The sequence below is a fragment of the Opisthocomus hoazin genome, chromosome 9, assembly GCF_030867145.1.
Source record: "Opisthocomus hoazin isolate bOpiHoa1 chromosome 9, bOpiHoa1.hap1, whole genome shotgun sequence".
NCBI classification, from domain to species: Eukaryota; Metazoa; Chordata; class Aves; order Opisthocomiformes; family Opisthocomidae; genus Opisthocomus; species Opisthocomus hoazin.
In genome coordinates, this window is record NC_134422.1 from 31,210,251 (window position 1) to 31,227,510 (window position 17,260).

A 17,260-nucleotide genomic window follows, 5' to 3' on the forward strand; every position below is an offset into this window, starting at 1 on the left:
ACCATATCCACAAACAAAAGAACAAAGTAACCATTTACTAGCAGTGTTTAGTGCAATAAATAATTAGCACATAATTTTTAAAACATTGAAATACTGTTAATGTAACACCTTATTTTCTTGAGAAAGAGAGGGAAACATCCGAGACAAGTTATATACACATACTCCACTCTACCCGAACCTTTAGATCAGCTCAGTTTGAGGTGTAATTTCTGGCTGGATAGCTTTCTCCACAATTCAAACACATACTCATCCACCTGCATTACAAAAGCCTATGCCCTCTAAAAGCAAGCTACGAAAGTTACCAGCTTTAGCACAACAACAAGAGTCCCATTTTCAAGCAAGACTAAAGCCTGTAACAGCTTAGTTTACTGTCACGTAGAAGAAAGTAGTCACATGCCCCTTCAGAAAGTCAGCATTACATCATAACTCAGCAGAAATGCATCTGCTATTACTGAGATGTGTCAAATGGACAATCCCATTTGCATTTTCAAACAGCAAGGAAGGACATCCAAGTATTTATGAGACAGTGGCATTTTCCACATCACCATGAAGCAATACAGCAAAGCAAGCCATGGAAAGACCCTCACTGCGAAGCTGAAGCCATCTCATCGACAGATATTCATGCTCTGGAAAAAGCTAAGCTGGTAAACGATTCTGCAACTCACCTTTCCTTTGTTTTTGGTATTGGTTTGTCCCACTAGTGAAGCATGATAGATAAGGCCAAACTTAGGTGTGTCCCGTTTAGTCTTCAGTGCTCTGAAGAGTGCCTTTTCAGCACCCAGTAATTGAACCGTTGAAGCTGGATGCTTTGCCAGATTCAAGAGGGAACCTAGGAGGAGGTGACACACCAATATAATTTGTTATAGCACTAGCTAGAGAAGCAGGATGCTAGATTCCTATACTACTCAAAAGCTCAGACAAATCTATTTCCATGAGAGCTGCTTCACGTTCATTTCCTGAGGCACAGGTAAGCCATTTCAGTCTTTCATGCTTCAACTAATTCTGTCTTGGTTTGATTTCAGCAACAGGAAAGAAGGCTGACTCAGTAAAACATTCCACTATAGTAATACCTACCCCTGACAAAGCTGGGCAGTAAGAACGTGTCATCTCAGAATTGCAGCATAGATAACTGAAATAAGGCTGCTACCTTGAGCCAGTCAGACTGTAAAAACCTAAAGTGAGTTTGTCAGCATTTTACCTCAGAACCGATTGAACTATCGGCAGGAGGCTCAGTCAGTGTCTCAGAAGAGGTAGTGACTTAAGTTGCCCTCATATTCCAACAAGAATTCAGGACAACTGAGAACTTCGTCATCACAGACTACTACCAAGCTCATGGTTGGTATTCTCAGATTCCTCAAGATCCAGTCCCCCTTTACCACAAGAGGATCATCAGGGCCTTGTGTAATGCTTTTAGCTGACCAGCTCCTCAGAGACAACCTCTGATGAGGACATCTAAGCTTTATTTACGCTGAACAGCATAACCCACCTGCATGAGCAATGAGCCTTGCTCCAACCAGTTCGCCCACCATGATGGTAAGATTCGGAGCAATGGCCATCATTCTGTTCTTCAGGTAGTCATACAGCTGTGTCCGATACTCAGAGATTTCAATCACCTGGCACAGAGTTTGGTTACAGTAAGCAGTTTTAACTGACCGACAAATATTAAGAGCTAAATATATTTAAATAAGGAAGTGCTGAGAATTCCAACAAAGGAGATTAACAAAATGCAAACTGCACACACAACCATGAGCCACAGTTACAGAAAGCTTTATATACGGCTTATTCCCAGAGCAGAGCTCCATCCACAAAGTATATTGGATCTGTATTGCTCATTCCCTTATGCAACATATTTTCTCAGAAAAACTCCTGATAAAGGAGCTGACAACATGCCAAAGACAGCGAAGCAGAACAAAAATACTTAGTAAGGACAATTTCTTTAGGACAAAACCCTGGAACATTCAGTTTTCACATAAATCTTTGTCACCATTCTCTTGAAATGGGATAAATGCTCTTTACTTGTTCCATACAAATACACACAATTAGAATGCACATAAAGTAACACCCCGGTCTAGACCAAGAACAGGAACTCCTAACACTGCCACTCCCTGGTAAAGTCACAAAGGGATCCAGCTGGCACCACTACAGTCAGAGGGAGCTCACATACAATCCACGTGAAAGCAGGACAGGGCTCCTAACTCTTGTGGAGCCTTGGTGCTCCACTTTTAACCCGGGGTTTATCACCTAGCTTCAAAACTGACAGCTATACAGCACCATTATCTCAAGGACTTGAAGCACAATGATGCCAAAATTCCACCCAAACGTAAGACTGCCACTTCTGGCAGACTTTGCAAACATCATCAGTCTGAGATGGCTCAGATGAGGTAGTGACTGTACACCCTCATATCTGTACATCAGGAGAGCAACAATGTGGGAATCATCACTGCCATCACAAGCGTGTTAACAACATCCTGGAAAAACCTCTCCTTGATATGGCTAACTACAGTGGAGTTCCTACTGCTATTCATCCATGTGTACAAACCTGATCACAGAGATGGATTATGTTGTTTATATCTTCTTCTGATACTTCTGTCCCCATAGAAATCTCAGCGGCAGCCTTCACATCCTGTTCGATCTCTTCTGGTAGGATGTCAGAAACATCAGAGGCAGCAAAATTGCTTCTGTCTCCTATGGGGGACAGATGAAAGCACGTTTGTGCTGGGGGTGAGATGAAATAGTAAAAAAAGCACAGGAACAGACAAAGGCCAATATAACAACAGTGAATCAAGTCTTCTGTCATCCTATTCCAAACCCCCAAAATATATGTCAGTGTTCTGAATTTATGTTTATACTAGCTAAGAATGGTTAGAAATATTAAATTTCAAACTAGAAAAACGCACCTTTATTCTGTAACACTGCATACTTCATCTTTTGAGTAGCTGCTTGCTACTTTCACCATTTTCAGTCACAAGATTACAAAGAAAGCATTCCAGCAAGCAAGCAGTCATATACCACTAATCAAACCTATGTTTCCCTACAATTGTGGAAAAAAGCTCCTTTATAACCACAAGTCTCTCTCTCTGGACTACAAACTTCATTATTGAGAGAAAAAAAAAAAATCAATACAAAGCACATGCCTAAGAGGTGAGACAAGCATCCAAAACATTATAGTCGTCATTCTTTCTGCTCTTATGGATAATTCTAGCAGTTGCAGTCTGCAAGAACACCCACAAACAGGCAGCAATTATCTTTACAGCAGTTTTTGGCAGCTAATTTCCAAACTGGTTTGCTGACTAATTGTGATTCTAAGAAGATATGCTGGTGGTCCATGAAGAACTGACTGGTTCTATGGTATTAGCTTTCTCTGAAGCTTCAGAACGGTATATTGCATCAACATACAGATGCAAGCATACACTACTTTTCCACTGGCCCTATTTACACTGCTGCTGAAGACAGAATTGTATACAAGGTCATGACTAGCTGAATGAGTGAACGGCTGGTCTACAGATCAGTGCCATTAATGCACTGCATAACAACATGCAACATTCTCCAGGTTCATGCCTCCTTATTACTCACCAACTTTCCGCACACATTTACAATACGTTAGGTTATCAGTGATAATTTTGCCCAGTTCAGGGAAGTGCCAACCGTACCATTCCCTACAGCGCATGATGTAGTTATTCAGTTCTTTGTCCAAGTCATCAAGAAGTGCTAAGAGAAAGAAAAAAAATTACTTTTTTTTTTATAAAAAGGTAATCTAAAACTGGAAAACTCTCAAATCAACAGATTTAAATAATGTAAAGAGAGATAAATTGAAGTATTTTATCCCATAAAGACTGGAGTGAAACATAAGCTGTAGTACATTAGAAGTCCTTACTGTTCAGAGAACTGCATAATGCCAGGTACAATATTATAGAAATAATAGAATTCCCATGACCACGGCCTGAAAGTTTCACCACTGGGATTGTCTCGGACAGACTCCTTTAACAGCTGTAAGGCACATTCCCCTGGAAGGGGAGCAGCAGCCAGTTATTCTTCCTCTCAGTCAGCCGAAGTGCTACACACAAGAGTGATGTAAACTTTACTCATCTAACAAACTTTAAGGAAAAATGCTTTAATGGTGAGAAAGTGATCTTGTATTCAATTACTTGATTTAAAAGATTGTATTAAGCCCTTTAGTTGCCTTTATAATATAAATATAGTCAGCACAAATCCAACAGGCTCACCATTTACCAGATATGACCAATAACCGGATTTACAAGGCAAGGGTATAACACCCACAGCATATATTGCTACATAGCCCTGAGGCTAAAATATTTCCCGCTTAATGCAATACCAACATTTCCATCTGTTGTCTCAGTGGTAGTGACGAAGGAACTGAATTACATCATTAATTTCAGCTTAACTATGTTTCATCATTGACAACAGTCTAGAAATTAATATTCCAAACAGGATGCCTCATCACTGCTTCATAGCAAGCATGCCGATTACAATGTGTATGTCTTCAAGGAAAAATTAGGAATGGGCTTTTCTAGCTGCATTCACAATTTCAATCTGTTTTTCATTGAGAAAGCAAGGAGATGGAATGCAGCACTACAGACTGCAATGGGATTTACATGCCTAACACAAGAGTCTATTTCTACATTGCCTTCTATACAAGATACCACCAAAATGAAGGATCAGAAAATCCTGTCCTGTAGGGTCCATTCTTACAATACTACTCAGCAGGGAAGCATGTTGGGAAGTGAAGTCCTCAGAGGACTGAACTAACACTGCCTGCATTTCAGCTCATCTCTACGGTTAGAAAAAGTGGACCTCAGTTTACTGTATCACCCTAAAAATGTTCCTGCTTGTGGAAAACCCTATTAAGAAAACACACCTTCTGCCAAGCTGAATACAGATGCCCAATTGACTGAAACGTGCTGGGAGGAAATTGACAGCAATACTTTTCTGTAACCAATGTAAAGAAGTCAGCTACCCTAAGCTGAATTCATGAATAATTTACGATATAAATATACTTACAAATTGCTTGGATAATCATGGTATCTACTTTGTCTGGGCTGAATTTCAGCTTGTATCGGGAAAGGCTGAGGAGAAAGAAATATAGCTTCATCAGCATCGTGCTGCAGAGCATGAACTGCCTGTTCCTATTTTACATGAATATAGCTGTCCATACATTCATTCGTATCAGCTCAGTTTTATGCCACTGACTGCTCACAGCTGTGGCCAGAAGCCACACTGACATTAAGTTTCACAACAGCTCCAACACATGTACATGCACATACCCCATGACTAGGGTGAAAGGGAAAGTTAAGGCTATCCATACCACATGCAGCAGACCGAACTTGAGTGCTGTGGCAGGAAAGTGGCTGTTGGCTTCTCTCTGCATGGTTCCCCACAAAAAGTATTTGTCAACAGCACTTCCAGTTCTGCAGCGGCTGGAGGCAATTCACAAAATTGCACCTACCCAGCAGTAAGTATCAGCAATGCTAATGTGAAGCAACAGAAGAAACTTCCTTGAACAGATTCTCACTGTCTGAGAAAAGTCCATTACCATCTGGCTTTAACGTAAGTTTAAAATTTCTCAGTATGCTACAGTAAAATACATAGTATCAATGCAGACTTGCATCTTCAAAGTCTTTTTTTCAATATTAACACCATTTTTCATACATTGTAACAGCAAACATGCATCTATTTTTAACGAATTAGCTACAGCAAAGCAGTTCTCTAACTTGCCAATGGCTCACAGACAGGACAAGCTCATGCCAGAATATGGATTAAAAGATATTCAGGAATGAATGCTTGACGCCATGTTGATACAACATCTTTGTATTTCACTACTGCTCCACTAAACCTAAAAGGCAGTGATAGCAAGGTGGGAAGACCACTCTGCCTTTAACATTTATATTACCTATTATAGGGGTACTTATTCTGGCACATATCAGCAAATCACGGTCTTCACCTTTTCTCTCAGTGGCAATAGAGTTTTATATGTCCCATTTGACTACTACAGAGACATTTCAAACAAAATCCTGAAGTATGTAACATTCAAAGGAAAGCTATCAACTTCAGCTTTGGGTGAAGATGAAGCCTTTCCCTAAAGGATGGGTGCAAACTGGAAAGCCCTTCCTTTATAAAACAAGATTTCAGATACAAATGTGTCTTGACTTACAGAGTATGAGACCACATCACACACCCAGAGACACCTCAAGCAACGCAGCACAGCCAAGGACACAGGAGCGGGGCAAACATGGGATGAAATACAGCTGTCCTAGGAGCTCACCTGTGCGCCAGACCCAGACACATAGCTGCCATCTCTCGAGAAGGGAGACCTGTAATAAGCCCTTCAATCTGTGAGCGAATTCCTCTCATCAGCTCTGTAACCATTGGGCTGTGTATACAACTCAAATTCAGCTTGTCCTGCAGGATGGAAATCAATCGTCCAAATTCAGGCACAACAACAACATTCTACTAAAGCCCTTCTTCCGGTACCCTTATCTCCTTATACCTGGTTTTCCCACTGCAATCCTGTGATCTCACAACAGTTTCAGTCGTCTTTAATGTTCAAGGTAGCGACACCCCCAGTTCCCCACACAGTAACAATTCCAGTTTGAAGAGCAAATTTACAATTAATGCTTTATCTGCTATGTAGACACTGGAACTGAAGATTCAAGATTCTGTGGTTTACTAGAAACAGTTTGGCCACAGTGAGAAAATTCAGAGGTAGAAGGCTGGGGGCTTTGAGTCTTTTTCAGAGAAGAAAGCTGAATAATTAGTTCAGTCTCCTGGGCATTACTCACTTTAACACTAAATCTTCCTCATTTTGCAGCCTACACCAGTCTCCTAAGACAGCATGAGGAGGTGGTCAGAATAAAAATCACTGCAATAGGGAGCAATCAGACACTAGATGGGAACCTGGTATTTGACACCTAGGAGACGCTGGAGAAAGCAGTCCACCTCCACTGTACTTCTTCCTTCCTCTGGTAGGCAAGGACTAAGGATGTGCACAACTGCGTGCAGACTGAGGAAAGCAGAACGATGTGTACTTCCAACAAGACAATAAATCATCACCCTACTATTGCTGCATCTGTTAGTGAGGAATAAGTGTGTCTGCCCAGCTGGTTTTTTGTTTGGCTCCTCCCTCCTCTCTTTTTTTGGATGGGATCATCAGGGAAATTAACTTTTTAATCTGCTGGGTTTCCAAACAATACCTAAGAGAGAAATCAAGCAAACCTGAACACCTCAGTGCACTTTTACTATATCATTCACTTGTGTACTGTGGCGGTGGCAGCCCCCCCCTCCCGCCCCAGCAATCCCAGAACCAGCCAACATTGTATTCTTGCTTGCACTGCAGGAATAGTTAGCTGGTGTGCATCGAATCAGGACGACTTGGCACTTTCCTTGTCTTTGTCCAAGAGCAGTGAGTTGGGCCGATCAGGCGCTCCCTGACCGCACCTGGAGCTCCTGATGCCTGGAGTCACACCTGCCTGGTAAACGTCAGAACTGTACAGTCTGGGTAGTACTGGAATTGTATAGTTGCTGTCTAAATACCAGGATTGCATCATGTGGATTGCGACCAGGATGGAAAATCACTGATGCCTGAAGTCAATCATCTTGAGACCCTATAAACAGCAGTACCAAGGAAGGCCCTTTGAGCTCTTCTGGCCCGCAGCGGGCTGCACCGAGTAACTCCCTCTAGTGGGATGCTTCTCGGAGTAACTTGTAAACTATTTGGGCTGACCTACTCGAGACTCAACCTTCGCCCATTCAGAAATCATTTAAGTGAGCATTTCACTGAACTCGAGGGGAATTTTTATGATTGTGCGCATGTGTGTGAATCGATTCAACGCATAATATTCTATTACTGTGACTGTGATAGCAATTCTTTCTAATCACTCTGGAAATGCTAAGTTAGCCAATGATTAATAGCTGCTAAATTCCTGTGATTCTCTTTTCTCTCTTTAAACTGTGAACACAGCCTGAATTGCCACTAAGCATATTCCTCAGACATAAACCCTTGTGGTCTAAGGCTGGTTCTGGATCTGGCCGCACCTAGGCTCCTCTGAGGAGGAGTTTAGAAAGCAAGAGTGTCCAGTCTGAACCCGATGACTCAACAGGAGGGTCTTCCTACCCCCTTACACTTATCTTCCACTCTGTATAAATAATTTTCTGCTTAAACCCCCTCTTGATTTAGTATCCATTAATTTAATAATAGCGTGAACCTTGCCAACAAACTTTGTAAGGTCACACTTTCTAAATTTGCAGTAAAATCTTTTCTTACAAAACCTTTGAGTGATCATTTAAGTGACCTAACCACTCATTAGCAACAAACTGGCATAGTCGGCAGGATGGCAAGTAGTATCACTGATTTCTTACAAAAAACCAGAATAAACCTATTTCCCACATTCTTGGATGAATAGGTTCATGACAACTGGCATGACTGGCAAGCTATGGAAAAACAACTACTGGTGGCTAGGACTCATATTAAAGATGGAAAATAAAACATTCCAAACACTCAAACACTATTACAATCTCTGAGAGAGAATGGTAACACTTCCCTTTCTTGATCAAGAAACAAATAGCGCCTGGACGGCCATTGGGTCTGTCTGTCCAGCAAGTGGAATCCTATCAATGGATATATGATGATGTCCCATATATTTTAATCCCAGTCGGACCTTGACAACAATTGACAAAATTCCTGACAGATACGAGAGCACAAATTTTAATACCAACACAACAAGATGCTGAAAAGCTGGGTATACGACCCAGACAGCAAGGAGTTAAAATTACTGGAGTGAATGGAGCAAGTGCTATTCACCAAACTGCAAATGTTAATTTATGGCTCCCTGTTGAGAAGTGTATGTTGTCTACTTGCTTTGCAGTTAAAGATCACAATGAAAATATTTTAGGATTCGATGTTTTAAACAGACAAACCTGGTGCTTGCCAGAGAGCAGTGTGTGGTCTTCCGGTTCAAATATCAATCCCAACCCTAATGAAAATTGGGAAGCTACTGCCAACATTGGTACAAAACACAGAATAACTTCTAGGTGAATTTATCCTGTATCATAAACGGGTAACCCATTCGGCCTTCCCCATCGAAACTTTTCTTTCTTTTCTTTCTGGGGGAAAAAAAACCACCACACCAAAACACACAAAAAAACCAAAAGAGAAGATTCTACATCAATTGCAATGGCAACGACAATGGTGTATCCCCAGTTCACCATTGTTCTTCCTCTTAACTGGGATAAGTATAACCCTTTCAGTGCAGACACAACATCCTTGGACTATCCACACACAAGACCCTTGGGACCATGCACCAGTATATCATACTGGAAGTGCTGGGATCCCATCAAAAGAAAAAACACACTTAAACCTTGCTGCTTTAGTTATGCACGGAGACGAGGCATACCTCAAGGAGGAACGGAAATGGGAAACGCTACACAACAAAGGAAATGGAATATCCCACAATGATAACAGCATTCACCAAATTCACTCCAAGCCACACCGGGGGAAAACGTGAAAATAGGATGCTGAATAATCAATGGATCTACCATGGCAAACCCACCAAAATCAGAATGTATTACACCAACTTTTCCAAACCCAGAGACAACGAAAAATCTTGTTACAATATACCAGAACCAGACTGTTGGCACAATTTCACTTTTATGCAGCCTGTACTGGCACTCTGCCTCCGAGTTAAACGTGGTGGAGAACTACTGTTTAATTTCATGAATACTGAATGACAAACGAGTAACTTGTGCTCCACGGGGTGGCCATGGAATGATGAGTACATACTGTGACGTGCCTGTACCTAATCTAAATTTATCTACAACAGCGCTACACAATAACATCACTTTCCATAGACACGACATACTCAAGATGACAACTTCCCAGTATATAAGAAGTACACATTTGATCATAAGGATTAGATACCTTCCACCGTGCAAACCCAGCATTGGCAGCATATTCCATTCCTAATAATTGCAAAATCTCCAGAAATTGACTAGAAAATTTCAGTGGCATGAGATAAAAGGAAGAATGACAAAATCAGTTATCACCTTTATGACACCTCCAAGTTTGGCGTCTGCTACAGCCAACTGTTCATGGGCATCTTTTGCCACTATCTTCTTGAGAATTTTCTTCAAGTTCTTGCTGAGCTTGCCTTCTACAAGAGCTGTGGATGCTGTATAAAACAAAAAGACCAAAGATGCATGTCTTTCCCCTTCTAAAACCTGTAAAAATTGTACTCCTAACTTTGTATTTTTATTTTATCTGCCCACAGCAGCTCTAATGTGAACAACACTATGACATCATGCCATGCAGTGGCTAAAATCAAAGAAAATTGTGTATTTGCTCCTTTGGAGGCCTAAATCAAAAACCTGTTTCCCAGTTGCCTCTCCTTTCTCCATGTGGTTTCAGTTCTATTGCTGTCAACTTTGCTTAAGGATCTCTACAAGCAGTATGCCATATGCTTTAGATATATGTTTAATATTTCTGAAGGCAAGTTTATATGGGAACATTCTGTGGATCATTTAATTAACCAACAATTTTCCAGGTCCCTTCGTCAGCAACCACAATACTCTAAATTGAGTAATGGCTTATCTGCATCCCCTGCTGCCAATAATGTACTACCTAAAGCCCAACAACAAATGATGCCAAACACACTGACTGGGTAGTCAGACATGGACCTTTTTAATATAGCATGCAGCCTGAAGAATTTTTAAAGGCCATTCTTCATTCTCAAGTATTAATAGATCTGTAAAAGCTTTACAATTCCACACAATATATTTTCAGCAGGCACTTCTACAACTCTCTTTGCACGTCAGCTCTGTGCTCCACTGAACTTCTGCAGCTGATGCATCTTCATCACAGTAAACAGAGCACAAGCCCATGAATTTTGATTTCCAGAACCTTAATGAAACGTAAGGGTAAAATTTAAGTGCTGTGCTGAGTTTCCTCTCAGCCTTTCTACAATGGAGGTAAATTTCCACCTTTCAAGCTGGCCAATAGCTTCTAATCCACTTAAAACAGCCACACACATAGTCTTCCCTTCAAAATAAATGTGAGAGAGGTAGTTTGAATAATCTCTCCCATTTCACAGATAAGTAAACCTGAAGCAAAGCAGTAGAAGTTTGGGGGGATTCTTTTTTGTTCTTTTTGTTCTGTGAGGGTGCTTGGTTTGTTTGTTTTTTAAATCAGCCTAACTATACATGATCTGAATCCGAAGCTATGCAAAAGCAACATAACCCAAAAAATATGCCAGGGAGAGGAACATACAGCAGCTTCAGTCTCAGCTGTTTCAGTTGCATCTCACACATGATGGTAGTGTCTCCACTCTTCTTTCCTTAGCTTCCTTTATAAGCTATTCCTACCACATCACAATATGGAGATCCATTCTCTAGTTGTAAATGTGATCTGGACCTTCCAACTACTGATGTCATACAGCACATTCAGTAGTAAGTCACATCATTTCTGAGTCATTAGCTAGAACTTATTATTTCTGTTCAAATATTTTCTGTCCACAGCATCAAGCATTTAAGTGTTGAATTAGTAAAAATTATCAAATATAAGGCTTTCCATTTTGTTTAAACTCCTGAGTTTCTTTTTAAGTGGAATACATGCATTTTTTTAGGCTGAAAAAACACAGATGCAATATGCATCCATATAACAAGGGCAGCTGTGATAGTATATGTACTCTGATATGTCTGTTGTCTCAGTGGTAGTGACGAAATGTTGACTTAAATCATTTATATTCAGCTTCAACAAGAATCCATCATTGACAACAGGTTACACTCAAAACCTTCTATGTGGTACTTATTAGTGAGCTACTTCGTAAATAAGCATGGCAGGAAAAAATAGACTTTATTACCTCTTTACTGCACTACAGACTGGATGGATGACCTCAGAAAACAACAGCTGACTGAAAAGTTTGTAATTTAAAAACTAAGCAAAGAGACAGAGCAGAGACAGAGGTAAGTAATGAGTGAACTAGTGCATGACGGGTTTGGTTTTTTATTTGTAAGAATAGTGTTAACTCACTTACCAGCAAGTGCTTCTGTTGTGTCCTGAAATTTTTCAAAGTGTTTCAGCTTTACTCTACAGAAGAAAAATATAAGTGTATAAACGAACATAAAACAGATGCTAGAATCTTTCTACTTTTTTTTCTGCCTCTGCTGTTAATAGTTCCCCTCTTCTCCCTAACACTGCAAGAGAACAGAGATCAATACCCAGATCCCCAAAAAGAAGGAAGAGCACTAAACCTGATAAAGTTTGAGGGTGATGTAGCTTTTGAGCTCAGTCCCACAAACTTTATTAAAAAAGAGGAATTTTGATTTAGTATTTCTAGGACCAACATAATCAGAAAACCTAAGCCCCCCTTTTTTTCTGTACTTCATATTTAAAGACAGACATCATCCATCTAAATTTCAGCACTGCACCTTGATTAGGTAGGTGTCACTGCTGACTGACCGATGACAGCATCTGCCTACTCATCTTCAAAAAGGAACCTTCTGCCTTCGTGGAATGCATAGCCTGTACAGCTCGGATGTAACATGCTTTTCAACCAAATGAATCTTCAAAGACTTCAAAACCAAACTGATTCATTGCCCATGAATCCTCAAGTCCTCCCTTGTAATTAGATGTTAGAATACAAGTTCTGAGCTGACCTGGAATCAAACAACAGAAAATTCTTCCATGCCCTAACTGCTCACCAGAGCCAAAAAACTGTATGGACAGTATTTAACTACACTGTGTCAGGTCTTAGGCCCAGCTTCCCTCTCCCCCTCACATAGTTGGTGGTGTTGATATCTAGGGTTACAGTTAAGAAGTTATCTCAATCCAGTAAATTCCTTGTCAGGGACAGGCATTTGACTAATCCAGTTCTGATTAACCACTGCTCTTTGTGAGCCAAGTATCTGCAAAGGAAGCAAGGTCACAGATAAAGCTGAATGCTCGAGTTAAGCATTGATACAGCCCAACAGAAGCTCCAGGCTTATGCTGATGCCTTTTTAGACATGCAGGAGAGAGAGGAATTACTTTGATCAGAGTAGAGATCCATTAAGAACCACATCCTGTCTAGCAAGTTGCCAAAATGACATTTCCAAGACAAGATTAACACCACTACAAACAGGCACATGTGATATATTCTGTCCTCTCCTCTAAATACTGCTACAGAGCAGGATAAATCCAAATCACAAGGCATAGCTTGTTCAGAGGTATCAGTTATAATCAAAGCTGGATAGAAATCTTCCGATAAAAACACCCCAGACAGAAGCAATCCACTGTTGTCCCCAGCTTTAGGGCAATCTGCTGGAAAGGCCAGCTTGGTCAGTGGACACCACAATCCCTGTGCAGCTACGCAGCAGTGCTAACACTCACTGATGGCATGGGCAACAACACTAACTCTCAATTCACAGCAATTCACATGCTATTAGTTTCAGCTAGATTAAACTTTTTTTTTTTTTAAAAAAAAAGAATTTCCTGTGAGCACAAAACCCTGTCATTTCAGCCAGTTCCAGCATTACAAGCTTGGACGTTCTTGTCAAAGCATCCAGATCTCCTTAAAATATTGTTCAATTTTCTGCTTCAGTGACACATGTTAATGACTTCTGCAGCTTAATTACACTGCAAGGAAAAAGCAGTTATTTCTTTCACTGTGATACTCCATTTTAAGTTTCTCTGAGTATCTAACTTCATGTTATCGTCCACAGCTTTTAGGTTTTACAATTATGAAAAATAAAAATCAATACTTCTTGCTGAACCCCAGATGTGCATAACTCTACAGGCAGTCATGGGCTTCCAAAAGCCAGGCTGCTATCCCCACATAAAGCTGCTTACATTTTGTTTGCTTTCTCAGGAGTTTCAAATTCTTTCCACAAACTGTCGACTTCTTGGAGCTTTTTCTCATTCAGAACCTGCAGAAGAAGAAAAAAAAACAACAAAAAACCCCAAACACATAACTATTTTTAAAGCACTTTTGAACAATCTTCAACCCTGCATTCAGCTGAGAAGACCTAAAGCAGACGTACAACACATCCAACCACTGGAAGTTAATGCTGATTGAGTCAACTAACTCAATTCTGGTGATCTCCAGTTTCATCATTCTCTCTCAGAAGCTTTATCCTACTAATATATACCTATATTTACAGTGGTTTTACTTTCAACCGGACTACAGAAGTTGCTCAAGAACGGCTGGACCCTTCTGAACCTGCATGTTAAAGCAAAACCCTCTCCTTGCTTATCAAAACCGGGCTTGCTCCACCTCCTCTACAGGACTCATTCACAACCCCAGTGATCCAAAACCAAAGCTGCCACTACTTTGTGAAAATACAAACACGTCTGGGATGCCTAACAGGAAGGAGTGATCCCACAAGTTATTTTCATTAATCTGAGCCAGCCCAACGAAGAAATAGGACATCTCTAATAAAGAAGACTTTTCACCATAGCTTGGTAATCAACTGAGCCAAGAATTACCTAAGAGGCGGCAATGGCTTAATCCCATCTCTGTACAAAGGGGATCCCCCTCAGTTTTTAAACAGCAGGTTAACAATTACACTCCTAGAGCCCATTTATATTTCACAAAATGCAGAATGTACTGCAAATTCCTAGAAAAGTGCTCAGGTGAACAGTAAAGAACATTATGTTCTTTACACCCCACCCAAAAATCTTGTGGTTTTGTCCCCACAACATAAATCCAACACAACTACAATTTGACTCAGTGCAGAAATTATTTTTTGGATTATGAGATTTTGCTCCCTTGCAGATTTTTAAACTCTGGTCAAAGGAGGCTGCCTTTTTTTAAACTCAATTAGTAGCTGAGCGAATAAACATAGTAACTCATTTCCCACAGGACTCTGAGGCACAGAACAACCTTGGGGCAGCTCTTCCTTTCCTCAGCCTACTGATTATTTCCTCCAATTCATCCTTCCTACCCCAGGGCCTACAGAATTTTCAGCCTCTATAAACCGACTTGGGTGCATAGAGAAAAATAAAGACACAGAAGTTGCTAAATCAAAGTTGGTAGTATACGGAAACTACACACCTACACATATTTTGTGTCCTGCTATGAGGAAATGCTGAGGGAGCTGGGCTTGTTTAGCCTGGAGAAGAGAAGGCTGAGAGGGGACCTTACAAATGCCTACAAATATCTGAAGGGTGGGTGTCAGGAGGATGGGGCCAAACTCTTTTCAGTGGTGCCCAGTGACAGGACAAGGGGCAATGGGCACAAACTGAGGCACAGGAAGTTCCGTCTGAACATGAGGAAGAACTTCTTCCCTCTGAGGGTGACAGAGCACTGGAACAGGCTGCCCAGAGAGGTTGTGGAGTCTCCCTCTCTGGAGATATTCAAGACCTGCCTAGACGCGGTCCTGTGCAGCCTGCTCTAGGTGGCCCTGCTTCGACAGGGGGGTTGGACTAGATGATCCAGACAGGTCCCTTCCAACCCCTAACATTCTGTGATTCCTTCAGGATAGTAAGATTCACTGGAAAAAGTCTTCCAAGATGTAGAACATAGCTGTGACCCATTTGCCCTTACCATTTAGACTGTTTGCTCCTCTAATGGGAGCAACACCTACAAGGGAATACCCGAGAGCTAGACAGCTTGCAGAGGATGATAGCTGTTGATCACCAAGGCATAAAGGCAGAGCACAGTTATGCTGGCAGTGGACACCTGTGGGCACTGCTGAAAAGGGAAGTGGGTGACCACGACTGTCTCCCTAAATTCAGAAGCATAAATTCTGTCCAACATTCAAGTAACTAAAAAAAAAAAAACCACAAACAAACCCAAACAAAAACACCTCCCCCCCCCCACCAAAAAAAACCCAGCAGTGACAATCTTTACAGACTGCTTTAAAAAGGAAAAAAGCTAAACTCTGCAGAGAATGTTCTTCAATCTGAGGGTGATGCAGCACTGGAACAGGCTGCCCATGGAGGTTGTGGAGTCTCCTTCTCTGGAGACATTCAAGACCCCCCTGGACAACGTCCTGTGCAGCCTGCTCTAGGCGACCCTGCTTCAGCAGGAGGGTTGGACTAGATGACCCACAGAGGTCCCTTCCAACCCCCCCCACTCTTACGATTTTGTGATACAGGATGAAAACACAAATATAACAACGACACAAGCTTGCAGCTGAACAGCTACTGTGTTTAGGAAAGAAAAGCTATGCAATCAAGAGCCTGCCCTGCAGATGTTCACTGGGGCTGGGGTTCACCATATGTGGCCTCGGCAGCTGCAAACAGAATCAGCATGGAAAACCAAAGCTTGCCTCAAAACGTATTTCAATAACACACCACTTCTGCTCAGTTCCAGCAGACAGCTTTCACCTCTCTCCCAATCCAGCCCAGACAACGTTTGCAGTCCATGGTCTTCCCAGGGAGCAAGCATTTAACAGCAGCCCTCCAGCCACTGCGCACACACACCACACAGTCAGACCCCGTGCCCCAGTGGGTAACACCGGCAGCGGAGTGCCGCAGCGCTTCTGCAAAGAGGCTTCTTCATCTCTCTTTATGGTCCTCCTCCTACCTTTGCTTTATGCCTACCCTGCTTTCAGAAATTAGAATACGGGTTATTTTCAGCCCCTCCGGGCTCCTGTGAAAGGTTAAAAGGTCTTGGGTCACTGCACAAGAGGTTTGAGCCTACTCAAGAGGTAACTTTTTTTTTTTTAGTAACTTGAAAGATGCAGGACACCAACCAGTGTGAACATCCCGTGAGCAAAACCTCCAGGGAGACTGCAGTACACACTAGTTTCCCAGGTATACATGTTGGGGGTGAGGGGCACAGAACAGAAGCTATCTGCTTTTAGAGGTATTTCTGTCTTCTCCCTGAGGCTTACATCTTGAAATCTTCCTTGCTTGAATTGCACAGCTGCCCCACAATGGGGAGGAAAGGTTTCAGGGCAGGATGAATTAAACACGGCACTCTGTAGAGCACAGAGTGTAGGTCTGCAGCAGGCTAGGGCAAAACAAACCAGCACCGTGCTCTCTTTGCACCTGCACAAGCTAAACCCAGAAAAAAAGACTAAGCTGGAGGAAAAATTACAAGTTTTATGATCAAACTGGTGGGACTGTGCAGGCATCAACGCTGGAGCAAGAGAGCAGTCCGGAGAGGAGCGCGGCACCGTAGCAGCTCTACTTCAGGCTTGTTCAAGCCAGCGTGACACCGCAGCCTCAGAGGGGTGGCAGAGCCCGGCGGGGCGGTCTGCTCCTCCCAGCCGCCCCGCTCAGCGCAGGGAGGGAGGCCAGGCCGGCCGTGGTACCTGCGGGCCAAGG

At 42.0% G+C, this 17,260-nt stretch overlaps 1 protein-coding gene and 4 non-coding genes across 5 annotated transcripts in view; all 5 read right to left on the reverse strand.

The window, feature by feature from the left end:
• Nucleotides 1-17,260, reverse strand: part of NOP58 (NOP58 ribonucleoprotein) — a 29,702-nt gene that overhangs the window by 11,800 nt on the left and 642 nt on the right. Inside the window, exons 2-10 of the mRNA XM_075430499.1 lie at nt 13,835-13,911; nt 12,042-12,094; nt 10,057-10,181; nt 6,281-6,417; nt 5,020-5,084; nt 3,574-3,708; nt 2,540-2,685; nt 1,487-1,613; nt 666-829 (exon numbers count right to left, since the gene is read on the reverse strand). Coding sequence (XP_075286614.1) covers nt 666-829; nt 1,487-1,613; nt 2,540-2,685; nt 3,574-3,708; nt 5,020-5,084; nt 6,281-6,417; nt 10,057-10,181; nt 12,042-12,094; nt 13,835-13,911 — 1,029 coding nt within the window. The remainder of the gene's footprint in view (nt 1-665; nt 830-1,486; nt 1,614-2,539; nt 2,686-3,573; nt 3,709-5,019; nt 5,085-6,280; nt 6,418-10,056; nt 10,182-12,041; nt 12,095-13,834; nt 13,912-17,260) is intronic.
• On the reverse strand, nt 1,237-1,322 carry LOC142362470 (small nucleolar RNA SNORD11). Its single transcript, XR_012765102.1, has one exon. It is a non-coding gene; the product is annotated as a small nucleolar RNA SNORD11 (small nucleolar RNA).
• Nucleotides 2,366-2,449, reverse strand: LOC142362471 (small nucleolar RNA SNORD11B). The gene has a single exon (XR_012765103.1). It is a non-coding gene; the product is annotated as a small nucleolar RNA SNORD11B (small nucleolar RNA).
• LOC142362475 (small nucleolar RNA SNORD70) lies at nt 4,342-4,429 on the reverse strand. The gene has a single exon (XR_012765107.1). It is a non-coding gene; the product is annotated as a small nucleolar RNA SNORD70 (small nucleolar RNA).
• On the reverse strand, nt 11,700-11,788 carry LOC142362474 (small nucleolar RNA SNORD70). The gene has a single exon (XR_012765106.1). It is a non-coding gene; the product is annotated as a small nucleolar RNA SNORD70 (small nucleolar RNA).